Here is a 12,103-nt window from a genome sequence, read left to right as displayed (position 1 = left end):
GTACCTGTTTTGCCCCTTGGAATGAAAATATGACCCTCTTTCTTTCTTTCTTTCTTTTCTTTCTTTCTTTCTCCTCACATCCATTTTGCAGGCAGTCAGCGGTTGTGATTCACAGAACTGCTGCATTCATTGCAAAACCTGCCGGTGGACAATTTGCAGTAGTCATGTGTCTTGTTGTTGTTGTTGTTTAGTCGTTTAGTCATGTCTGCGTCTTCGTGACCCCATGGACCAGAGCATGCCAGGCACTCCTGTCTTCCACTGCCTCCCGCAGTTTGGTCAGACTCATGTCGGTGGCTTCAAGAACACTGTCCAACCATCTCGTCCTCTGTCGTCCCCTTCTCCTTGTGCCTGCCCTCCATCTTTCCCAACATCAGGGTCTGTGGAGGCAGAGCAGAGCCAACTTGGCTAGTAGCCATCAATCGACTTCTCCTTCATGAATTCCTCCAATCCTCTCTTCAAGACATCTACCAGTTTGGCGGCCATCCCAGACTCCTGCGGCAGGGAGTTCCAGAGTTTAATTCTGCGCTGCATGACGGACATTCCTCTATCTGTCCTGAATCTTCCAATATTCAGCTTCATTTGGATGTCCACGAGTTCTAGTGAGAGGGAGCCAGCGCTAACAGACTCTCTCTTTGCAACGTTGCATTACAGGTCCTGTCCATATGTCTTTCTTACTGGGCATTCCTGAGTATTTCTGCCCATCATGGTATCAGGATTGGTTATGCCCAATCCCACTTTGAATACTGTGTGCATACCCTCCAACATTTCTCCAATGAAAACAGGGACATATTAAATAATAATATATAATAATAATAATAATAATAATAATAATAATAATAATATAGGTATTTTATTGTTTATGCCCCAGCCATTCTGGGTGGCTTCCAACATATAAAAAATAATAATAAAACATTAAACATTTTTTAAAAAAACTTCCCCATACAGGGCTGCCTTCAGATGTCTTCTAAATTTTGTCTAGTTACTTATCTAGTTAATTATCTTATTTGTCTAGTTACTTGTTGACATGAGTCAACAGTGTGATGCAGCAGCTAAAAAACCAATGCAATTCTGGGCTGCATCAATAGGAGTATAGTGTCTAGATCAAGGGAGGTAATAGTACCACTATATTCCGCTCTGGTCAGACCTCACCTGGAATACTGTGTCCAGTTCTGGGCACCACAGTTCAAGAAGGATACTGACAAGCTGGAACGTGTCCAGAGAAGGGCAACCAAAATGGTCCAAGGCCTGGAAACGATGCCTTATGAGGAACGGCTTAGGGAGCTGGGTATGTTTAGCCTGGAGAAGAGAAGGTTAAGGGGTGATATGATAGCCATGTTCAAATATAAAAGGATGTCATATAGAGGAGGGTGAAAGGTTGTTTTCTGCTGCTCCAGAGAAGCGGACACGGGGCAATGGATTCAAACTACAAGAAAGAAGATTCCACCTAAACATTAGGAAGAACTTCCTGACAGTGAGAGCTGTTGGACAGTGGAATTTGCTGCCAAGGAGTGTGGTGGAGTCTCCTTCTTTGGAGGTCTTTAAGCAGAGGCTTGACAGCCATCTGTCAGGAATGCTTTGATGGTGTTTCCTGCTTGGCAGGGGGTTGGACTGGATGGCCCTTGTGGTCTCTTCCAACTCTAGGATTCTATGATCTCATTGGCTCGGGGGTCGCATAGCTCCACACTCTCCAACATTTCTCCAATGGAAATAGGGATGTCCTCAGTAGAACTGAGACATTCTGGGATCAAAACAGAAACTGGGATGGTTTCTGTAAATCCGGAGCCATCTCTGAAAAATAGGGACAATTGGAGGGTCTGCTGTGTGTGCGTGAAAAGGTTTTAGGGTGGAGCTCCTGCCTCGTTTCCAACCAGAGCATATCCTGTAACATCCTGCAACTTTTTATTCTGCAGATCTTCTAGTTTCGGTTTTTTTGGTCCCACTTTTGTTGCGCTATAGAGCAAAAGTGACAATTAAGCAGAGGGAGCCCCACAGAAAAAAATGATCTGTGGGACGGACACCTCATTTTGTCAGGATGCTACCAGGCTGTGGCTGCTTCCAGGTGGAATTCTGTCTGATTCGGGTTTCCGCAATTACAATTGATTGGCAGTTCTTGCGCAACAAACCCACTTCCCCAAAAGATCAGGCTTTCTGGCAAGAAGGGAAGGAAGGGATGGGATAACGTGCTGGGAGGTGTGGGGTCGCCCTTCCTTCGACGCAATGTCAATCCCACAGACCAACGGAGATGAACGTCCACTAAATGGCCAAGGCCACCAAGACTCGGTGCAACCAAATCAGGAAGGAGAGTCAAGAAGCAGATTGTCTGGAAATACCCTCAATGGCATGTTGCTGAATACATCCGCAAATAAATAAGACCACCCCAGAGGTTGCCCACAAAAGCCTACAATGGGTGTTGTTCTCAAAGTTTCCTCTTGACTGTCAAACCCTACAAAAGATTTGGCAGTGCTCGTTCTTTGAGGGGTCCAGCCATTCAATCTAAAAATGGCGCTCCCATTGAGGAGAGGAACAGGAGTACACAGAGAGGAATTAAATCTGAAAGAAGAATGGGAGTACGTTTCCTACCTACTCCTTTTCCTGCAGCAAACACAGTAAAAAAAATGTTCCTTGGTGATTGGGATTCTGTTGGCCATCGCATAACAAAGGCCATATTCCTGTAAATAGATGCAATCTGACCACCTCTGCCCAACTCCTCCATGCACTTATAAGAGCTATTTCCCCTCCTTTTATTTTATTTAACCAGAAACATTGTTGTTAAAAAACCCCCCACCAGAATTGTATATTCTTGTCTAAAGCCAAGGACAGAATATTTTGTGAAATCTGAAAAACAGCCAACTCATTTGGGGTTCTATCTAAGTATAGACCTGCTCAGATTACTCCCCACTGAAATTACCGGTACTTTACATGTCTTAACTTAACAATTAATTTAATGGGTCTACTTGGGATGTATGGAAGTGAGAGCTGGACCATAAAGAAGGCTGATCGCCAAAATCGATGCTTTTGAATTATGGTGCTGGAGGAGACTCTTGAGAGTCCCATGGACTGCAAAAGATCAAACCTATCCATTCTGAAGGAAATCAGCCCTGAGTGCTCACTGGAAGGACAGATCCTGAAGCTGCGGCTCCAATACTTTGGCCACCTCATGAGAAGAGAAGACTCCCTGGAAAAGACCCTGATGTTGGGAAAGATGGAGGGCACAAGGAGAAGGGGACGACAGAGGATGAGATGGTTGGACAGTGTTCTCGAAGCGACCGGCATGAGTTTGGCCAAACTGCGGGAGGCAGTGGAAGACAGGAGTGCCTGGCGTGCTCTGGTCCATGGGGTCATGAAGAGTCGGGCACAACTAAACGACTAAACAACACTTGGGAGTAGCTGGACTGACATATTTGAGTCGTTCTGGTTCTGAATTCTCTTTGGGGCAGAATGAGGATAAGCCCAGGCAATGCTTTATATTTCATATTTATCCCCAAAGCCTTCCAAAGACCCAACAGCAATATTATAGTAAACTTTGGCTGAGAGAGAGGTCCCCCCCCCCAAGTCGCATCTGAGTAGAGATTCAAACTTTTGGGACTTCACTGGATGGTCAATGCAGTTGCAGTGGTCAGCATCTCAGATTTGGGCCTGGGAGATCAGGGTTCAAATCCCCACTTGGCCACAAAGCTCACTAGGTGTCCTTGGGCCAGTCACGGCCTCTTGGCCTTAACCTATCTCACAGGGTTGTTGCGGAGATTAAACGAGGAGCAGGAGAAGAACCACGTACACCACCTTGAGCTCCTTGGAGAAAAAAGTGGGATGCAAATGCAATAAATAAGAAATAACAGATAAACTTCCACCAGTCCCTCCCAGTCAGCATGGCTGGGTCTATTTTTGGCAGACGACACAGGTAGTGTCTCTTTTAAGATGGTGATCAGTATATTTATTTGTATGTGTGTATTTAATGACCAAAACCTGTTGCCTGATTAACTGGGGGCACTTCTGTTGTTGTTTAATACACTGTTTCTCAAACATTGCAATCCTATGCATGCCAGCTCAGAAGAAATAAGTCCTATATGAGTTTAGTCAGACTTACTGCCAGTTAAGCTTGTGTAGGATGGCCGCCTTGATGAATGAATCTGATTAATGCACTAAATCTTGCAGCGGCTCCAGTCTGTATGCCTGCAGAGGAGCAAGCTGCTTTCTTGATCTGTCACTCACAGGTCGAACGGGAGAAACGTAAGAGCAGGATTTGCGGTGCTTTTCTTGTGAATTTAGCACCCTCTGGTGGGAACGTGAGCAGAAGGAGGCTCTTCATTGCAAAACACCAGATGACCGGCCCATTTCAAAGGGTTGGTTCTGAACTACGGAGCCTTATGCAGCGCAGGATCCCAACACGTCAACATCAGAACGTCAGGAGAGCCTGCTGGATCAGGCCAAAGAGTGCCCATCTAGCTCAGCATCCTGTTCTCACAGTGGCCAACCTTCTTCCCAAGATGTCCTGCAAAGCAGAAGGTACAGATCCTTCCTCAGGGTTCACTCCCAAAGCCTTTCTCAAAGCAGCGGAGGTTTAGGACCAGAGTTTTCCTTCTCCTACCTAGATGGTCTTCCTTCCCAGGTGGATGAGCCCCATCTGCCCCTCACTTCCCTCTACAGCACGTGCAGAAATTGCCTTCTTGACCGTTGGACCCACTCTAAGTCTTGTCTGCTCCATCCACTGGAGCCTATCTTCAAATGTAGGAGAAGTCCCTAGCTCACTGGGGGTTTGAGACCCATCGGCTACCCACACCTCACCTGGTTTAGCCGGCCAGTTGAAGCTGTTTCCTGGGATTGTGGCCGCTGTCGTATGCAGACAGCTTCTAGGAGCCCCAGGTGACATCATGGTGGGAAGCAAAGGAGGACAAATACCCCAGGACAAGAACATCAGTGAGATCAAGGGGAAGGGGGTCTTGTCATTTGGGCAGCTCAGGACCTCCATAGACACTGCCCAGGTTTGTGTCCTGGAGAAGTCACTTTCTCCGCCTCTTCTTCTTCTTCTTCTTCTTCTTCTATCACTCGTAGCCGAGTAAGATTGTCTTCCATGAACACGGTGGAGCTCCAATTGGAGAGGTCACTACACAGTTTGATTTCATCCCCAGAGGTGAAGTCCTCTGTTTCTTGAGACAGACAGATGACAACAAGCAAGTGTCTATGCTATCAACCTTCCTTTTTCTTGCATTGGGAAACGGCCATAGCTGGCAACCGTCCCTTTTTTTTTTGCAGGGAAACGGCGCTGGAATAAGGGAATTTCCCGCAAAAAAAGGAAAAGTTGACAGCTATGCTTATGGGAAACCTGCAAGCAGCACTTGAGCTGAGCACAAGATCCCTTACCCCTCCTTTGGTTTCCAGCAACTGGCATTCAGAAGCATTGCTGACTCCAGCTGCAGAGGCACAGGCCAGCCGCTGTTAGCCTTTTGTTTAGTCGTGTCCAACTCTTCGTGACCCCCTGGACCAGAGCACGCCAGGCACTCCTGTCTCCCACAGTTTGGTCAGACTCATGTTAGTAGCTTCCAGAACACTGTCCAACCATCTCGTCCTCTGTCTTCCCCTTCTCCTTGTGCCCTCCATCTTTCCCAACATCAGGGTCTTTTCCAGGGAGTCTTCTCTTCTCATGAGGTGGCCAAAGTACTGGAGCCTCAACTTCAGGATCTGTCCTTCCAGTGAGCACTCAGGGCTGATTTCTTTAAGGATGGATAAGTTTGATCTTTTTGCAGTCCATGGGACTCTCAAGAGTCTCCTCTAGCACCATAGTTCAGAAGCATCCATTCTTCGGCGATCAGCCTTCTTTATGGTCCAGCTCTCAGTTCCGTACATTACTACTGGGAAAACCATAGCTTTAACTGTACGGACCTTTGTTGGCAAGGTGATGTCTCTGCTTTTTAAGACGCTGTCTAGGTTTGTCATTGCTTTTCTCCCAAGAATTTGTCTAATATGATTTTAAAGCCATATACGTTGGTGGCCATCACTGCCCCCAGTGGGAGTGAGTTCCACAGGTTCCGCAATGTGCACTTTTTGTGTTCATTTTAAACGGTCTACATGTAGTAGGAAATAAATTTTTCTCAAGGACATATTACAAGCACAATTCTTGTTCTCAAGTTGATATACTTCATAATTTTCTTTCCCCTTTTTGCCGTTTAGCATCAGTTTAACAGTTATCCCCCCCCCCTCCCTGTACTTATCTTAGTAATATATGTTTGCAATATACACAATGCAGTAATATCTGGGTGATGCAAATTAAATTACCGGTACTTCTCCTGATTTAAAAAGGTTCTGTAAAGGACTCCATTAAATCTGAGCTCGGTGCTTCCTGGAAAACTTACAGTATTCTAATGAAGGATTATTAGCCGTGATAGGCTGTCAAAAGCCTGCTTCTGTTTTTTCCTTATTATATTTACATCCTAGCAATAACTCATTGGCAACAGGCCTTTCCTTAGGCAGCTGATGATTTAACAGCTGAGTTAAAAAGCTTCCTTGTGAACCAGCAGGGCAGATGCAAGAATGCAGATCTATTTTCATCTGGGAACTGTTGCTTCATTTCAGCGCCCTGAGGCCAAAACCAGTTTAATGAGCGTGATTTTTTGAGTGAGTTACGCCTGGGTTACAAGTTCCCTCGTGATCTAGTCTGGCTCAGCTGCTTTTGCCCGTTCTGCAGACACAAGCTTAGAGCCTTGTGGACATTTGTGGCATGGATTGTGATGCTGGGAACCACAGGAGGGGAGAGATGCTATTAGGCTTGGGTCTTGATTGCAGGTTCCCCATAATGGGCATCCGGCTGGCCCCTGTGACAGCAGGATGCTGGATAGGGGCCAGTTGCCTGATCCAGCAAGCTAATGTTCTTGTGTCTCTTGGGGGACAACCCTTTAGGTGGCCACAACCTCGGTTGTGAAGCACACAATGAAGATTTCTCCTCTTTCCCCATCTATCACAGGCAACTGACATTCTGGGCTTTACAAACTCCTTCCACATTCCCGATATGTTACAGCAAAACACTTTGCCAACTCTGATAAAAGAGAGGAAATGCTTTGAATGTGTATCATATCAGTAGCATTATCTGTCACGCTACAAATAGCAGCATTATCTTACTGCCCAGGCATTCCTTGACTCATAAGATTGGCCCGTTATTAATGAATTCCTGTTTTTATCATACTGTTTTATCGTGTTTAATCTCCAATTATATAGAATCGTGGAATTTGGCAACACGTTTTTTGTTGTATTTCTGTATAACACTCAAGAGATTTTTTTAATGTTTAGAATTGATTCTAGAAGCATTTTGGATTTTAAACACTGACTTAAATCCTATTATGAGTATAGGAATAAGTTTCGGTCTTTTGCTACTGACACATTAGCTCGGGAATAACCACCACTTTTTTGTAAAAATGTATGTTTTTTGTTTTTTTAAAAAAAGTATTTTAAATGTAAAATAAAAAAGACGATTGGTAACCACAGACATACCTAATCAGCTGCTCTGGAGTAGTGATAAAAATGATGATGCAAAGTGAGTTAAGGTATCCTTTTCTCGTAAGAATAGTTTGCTGGATTAGGCCAATGGCCCTTCTAGTCCAGCTAGTCTCACAATGGACATCCAGATGCACAAATGGGAAACCCGCAAGCAGGATCCGAGAACCAGAGCCAGTGTGGTGTAGTGGTTAAGAGCGGTAGACTTGTAATCTGGAGAACCGGGTTCGCGTCTCCGCTCCTCCGCATGCAGCTGCTGGGTGATCAACTCCTGCCCAGAAACCTATGTCCCCAGTGTGGAAGGACATGTGGATCCAGAATTGGCATCCACAGTCACTTATGGGCTCATTGTTAAAACATGTTATGGAAAACAATCTTACTCGGCTACAAGTGATTGCAGAAGAAGAAGAAGAAGAAAAAGAAGAGACGAGAGTTGTTGGTGGCCATCACTGCTTCCTGTGGCAATGAGTTGCACAGTTTAACTATGAGCTGCATGAATAAGGACAAAACCTTATCTGTCCTGAATCTTTTAGCTCCTCTCAAACATGCAGCTTCTCAAACTAGGGCCCTCCAGACATTTTAATGGCTCTTTTAATTGCTACGCTTTCTAGTGGGCTTGCTTCATTGCGTATTTTAAATATGTGTGCTTCTAATGTTTTGAAGAAATGCTTTATTGAGTACCGTTTTATACACATGGGCTTTATAACTGTTTTTGTGCTTGTAACTGCCTCAAAGCCAGTTTGGCATGTAAACAGTACATCAATTCGTTAATTATTGTAATAACAATGTTTTGGATGACAACTCCCATAAGCCGCAAGCCAACAGATGTTCTGGCCTGCAGCTTCCAAGAGCCGCTGTTGGGAACTGCAGTGCAACACACCTGGAGGGCAAACTAGGGTGCCAAAGGCATCTCTTGCAAACTGTGTGCCTTAACAGCTGCACAAGTCGCGAACGTAGTGTGTGCAACAGCATCTCTGAGCTCTAGATGGCGAGATGGCTTTGCACTCGACAGATACTACCTAACTCCATTGAAAAATCGCATTTAAATAAAGTTCGCGTTGACGGCTCAAGTTATCTTGCCTGGCAAGTACATCTCTAATACAACAACAACAACAACAACACAACATCTGAAGAAGTGTGCATGCACACGAAAGCTCATACCAAGAACAAACTTAGTTGGTCTCTAAGTGCTACTGGAAGGAATTTTTTTTATTTCATTTTGTTTTGACTATGGCAGACCAACACGGCTACCTACCTGTAACGACAACAACGCCCTTCCTCTCAAAGTGCAGGCGCAACACGGCAAAACCAAAATAATAACCAGAAGCAATCATTTGCAAGGGACTAAGCTGGGACCAGGGGTGCCAACGTTAATTAAAATATGGGCCCCTCCCAACATAATCGATCACATGACGTCACACACACACACTGAATGGCGATGCCCATCAACTGTAAGAGCCCCCCAGCTGCCTCAAATATTTATTGCGAGGGGCGAAAGGTCCTCGCCCCGGCCCCCCAAGAGCATAGTTGTCAAGTTTTACCCTTTTCTCACGAGGAAGCCTATTCGGCATAATGGGAATTTCCCTTAAAATAAGGGAGAACTTGACAGCTATGCCCAAGAGCTGGCTCCTATGGCAAGGGCGCCAGGAAGTCCAGGGTTGGGATTCTTGCACGGCGAGGGGTTGGACTAGATGACCCACGAGGGGTCACCTTTCCAGCTCCCCCGGTTGCTATCAGCGTGAAGAGGTGAGGGTCGCGCTCTGGCCCCGCCCCCTTTCCCCTCTGGCCCCGCCCACAGCGGCAGGTAGGGAAGATAAATGCCCCCCCCCTCTCTCCAAACGCCCGCCTCACGAGGGCCGCCGCCGCGGGGCGCGTTTCCCTGCGCTCCGCCGCCGCCGCCGTCCTGCCCAACCGGGGCTCTCTCCCCTCACCCCCCAGCCGCCCCTCTCCCCTCCCTCGAGCGCCCCTTCTTCTTCCCCAGCCGGAGCCCGACGGCTGCCCGCGTTCCTCCGGCCGGGGCTCGGGCGCGCGTGGGCGGCTGAGGCGAACGGACGAGGAGGCGGCCGGTTGCCCGGAGGTGTGGGGCGGCCCAAAAAGGCGGGCGAGAAGGGAGGAAGCTCCTCGCTCGCTCGCATCGCTCGCCTCCTCCTCCTCCTCCTCCTCTCCCTCCTTAAAGGACAACTTTGGCGAGCGAACCGCATGGGCGCCTTGGCCCCGGGCGGGGTGGCGCAAGGAGCCGCGGCGAAGGCGGAGGAACAGGCGGCCGGGGGGGTGGGTCGCTTTCTCCGCCTCCTCGGAGTTTGGGCTCCGTATCCGGGAAGGAGCGAGCCCGGAACTGGCCCCCGGCCGGCAGCCCCCTGAGGAGACGCCGCCGCCGCCGGCCGCCGCGCTCGAACTTCGCCTTTTCCCCCTCAGGCGGAGGCGCCTTCCCGCGCGCGCGCCTGCCTGCCTGCCTGCCTCTCCTCCCCGCGCGCCATGAGGAGGCTCCGGCTGGCCCGGAGGGGGCCGTGGCCGGGCAGGGGCTGCGCGGTGGTGCTGGCGCTGCTGGCCGCCGTGGCCTTCTTCGCCGTGGCGCTGTCTCTGGCCAGCCTGCAGCAGGCGCCCCCGGCCGGGGAGAGGCTCCTCTCGCCGCGCGGGGAGAGGCGCTTCTCGGACGGGGCGGAGCGGCCCGAAGACCTGGCCCGCCCCGTCTACGAGAAGGCGCCGCCGGACCCTTCGGCCCCCGGGGAGTGGGGCAAGCCTGCCCACCTGCAGCTGAGCGCCGAGGAGAAGAAGGAGGAGGAAGAGCTGGTGGAGCAATATGCCATCAACGTGTACCTCAGCCAGAAGATCTCGCTGCACCGCCACATCCAGGACGGCCGCATGGCCGAGTGCAAAGCCAAGGCCTACCGCTACCGCCAGCTGCCCACCACCTCGGTGGTCATCGCCTTCTACAACGAGGCCTGGTCCACGTTGCTGCGCACGGTCCACAGCGTCCTGGAGACGTCTCCGGCCGTCCTGCTGAAGGAGGTCATCCTGGTGGACGACCTGAGCGACAAGGCGTACCTCAAGGGCCAGCTGGAGAAGTACGTCAGCGGCCTGGAGAGGGTGCGCCTGATCCGCACCAACAAGCGCGAAGGGCTCGTCCGGGCGCGCCTGATCGGGGCCACCTTCGCCACCGGGGACGTCCTCACGTTCCTCGACTGCCACTGCGAATGCGTCCCCGGCTGGCTGGAGCCGCTGCTGGAGAGGATCGCCGAGAACATGAGCACCGTCGTTTGCCCCGTGATCGACACCATCGACTGGAACACCTTCGAGTTCTACATGCAGTCGGGCGAGCCCATGATCGGGGGCTTCGACTGGCGCTTGACGTTCCAGTGGCACTCGGTCCCCGACTACGAGCGCCAGAGGCGGAAGTCCAAGATCGATCCGATCAGGTCGCCCACGATGGCCGGGGGCCTCTTTGCCGTGAGCAAAAAGTACTTCGAATACCTGGGCACCTACGACATGGGGATGGACGTCTGGGGAGGAGAGAACCTGGAACTCTCCTTTAGGGTGTGGCAGTGCGGGGGCATCTTGGAGATCCACCCCTGTTCGCACGTGGGGCATGTGTTCCCCAAGCGCGCTCCGTACGCCAGGCCGAACTTCCTCCAGAACACGGCGCGGGCGGCGGAAGTGTGGATGGATGGGTATAAAGAGCACTTCTACAACAGGAATCCCCCGGCACGGAAGGAGAACTACGGAGACATCTCGGAAAGGAAACTCCTGAGGCAGCGCCTGAAGTGCCAGAACTTCGACTGGTACCTGAAAAACATATTTCCGAACTTGCACGTGCCGGAGGACCGCCCCGGTTGGCACGGAGCCATCCGCAGCGTGGGCATCTCTTCCGAGTGCCTAGACTACAATTCCCCCGAGCACAACCCGACTGGCGCGCACGTCAACCTCTTCGGGTGCCACGGGCAAGGAGGGAACCAGTTCTTTGAGTACACGTCGAATAAGGAAATCAGGTTCAACTCCGTGACGGAGCTCTGCGCCGAAGTTCCCGACCAGAAGGATTTCATAGGCATGAGGAACTGCCCGAAAGACGGCGCCGCTATCCCAGAAAACATCGTATGGCATTTTAGAGAAGACGGGACCATCTATCACCCTCATTCGGCAAAGTGCCTTAGCGCTTACCGCACTCCCGAGGGCCGGGCTGACGTGCAGATGAGGACATGCAACGCCGAGGATAAGAACCAGTTGTGGAAGTTCGAAAAATAGAAATTGGCCTGTTGGTCTGGGAGTGTCTGTCCAAGACTACTTCCAGCTGACTTAGTGTGTATTCCCACTAAGTATGGCTTAGCGTGTATTCCCATTAACTGTTAATGCCAGATTTAGGTAGCTTCTAAAAGGAATTTAACAGGTTTGGGGATGGCAGTGAATGACTGTGAAGAAGCAGGGTGTTTGGGAACTTGCTATTTGAAGTGCCTTTTGTTCTAAACTCCCGTTGGCAGGGGCTGATGAGAGTCATTGTCCAATATCTGGACAAGGTTGATCCTAAGGTGTTCACTTAAAAGGGAACAACTATAATTTTTGTGTGGGTGATTGTAATACTTTGGGAACAAGGTGGCCTTGGTTAGAACTGCAGATTGCTGAACGTTTA

The 12,103-nt window shown here is 49.7% G+C and overlaps 1 protein-coding gene across 1 annotated transcript; it reads left to right on the top strand.

Annotated features, from left to right (window-relative positions):
• Nucleotides 1–9,957: 9,957 nt before the first annotated feature.
• LOC117056025 (polypeptide N-acetylgalactosaminyltransferase 4-like) lies at nucleotides 9,958–11,888 on the top strand. The gene has a single exon (XM_033166044.1). It carries the CDS (start codon nucleotides 9,958–9,960, stop codon nucleotides 11,719–11,721), a length of 1,764 nt encoding a protein of 587 aa, XP_033021935.1. The 3' UTR covers nucleotides 11,722–11,888.
• Nucleotides 11,889–12,103: the final 215 nt, after the last annotated feature.

This window comes from Lacerta agilis, chromosome 12 (assembly GCF_009819535.1).
Source record: "Lacerta agilis isolate rLacAgi1 chromosome 12, rLacAgi1.pri, whole genome shotgun sequence".
Classification (NCBI taxonomy): domain Eukaryota; kingdom Metazoa; phylum Chordata; class Lepidosauria; order Squamata; family Lacertidae; genus Lacerta; species Lacerta agilis.
Note: the sequence above shows the minus strand (reverse complement) of the source record. Positions and strands in the feature narration are given on the sequence as shown.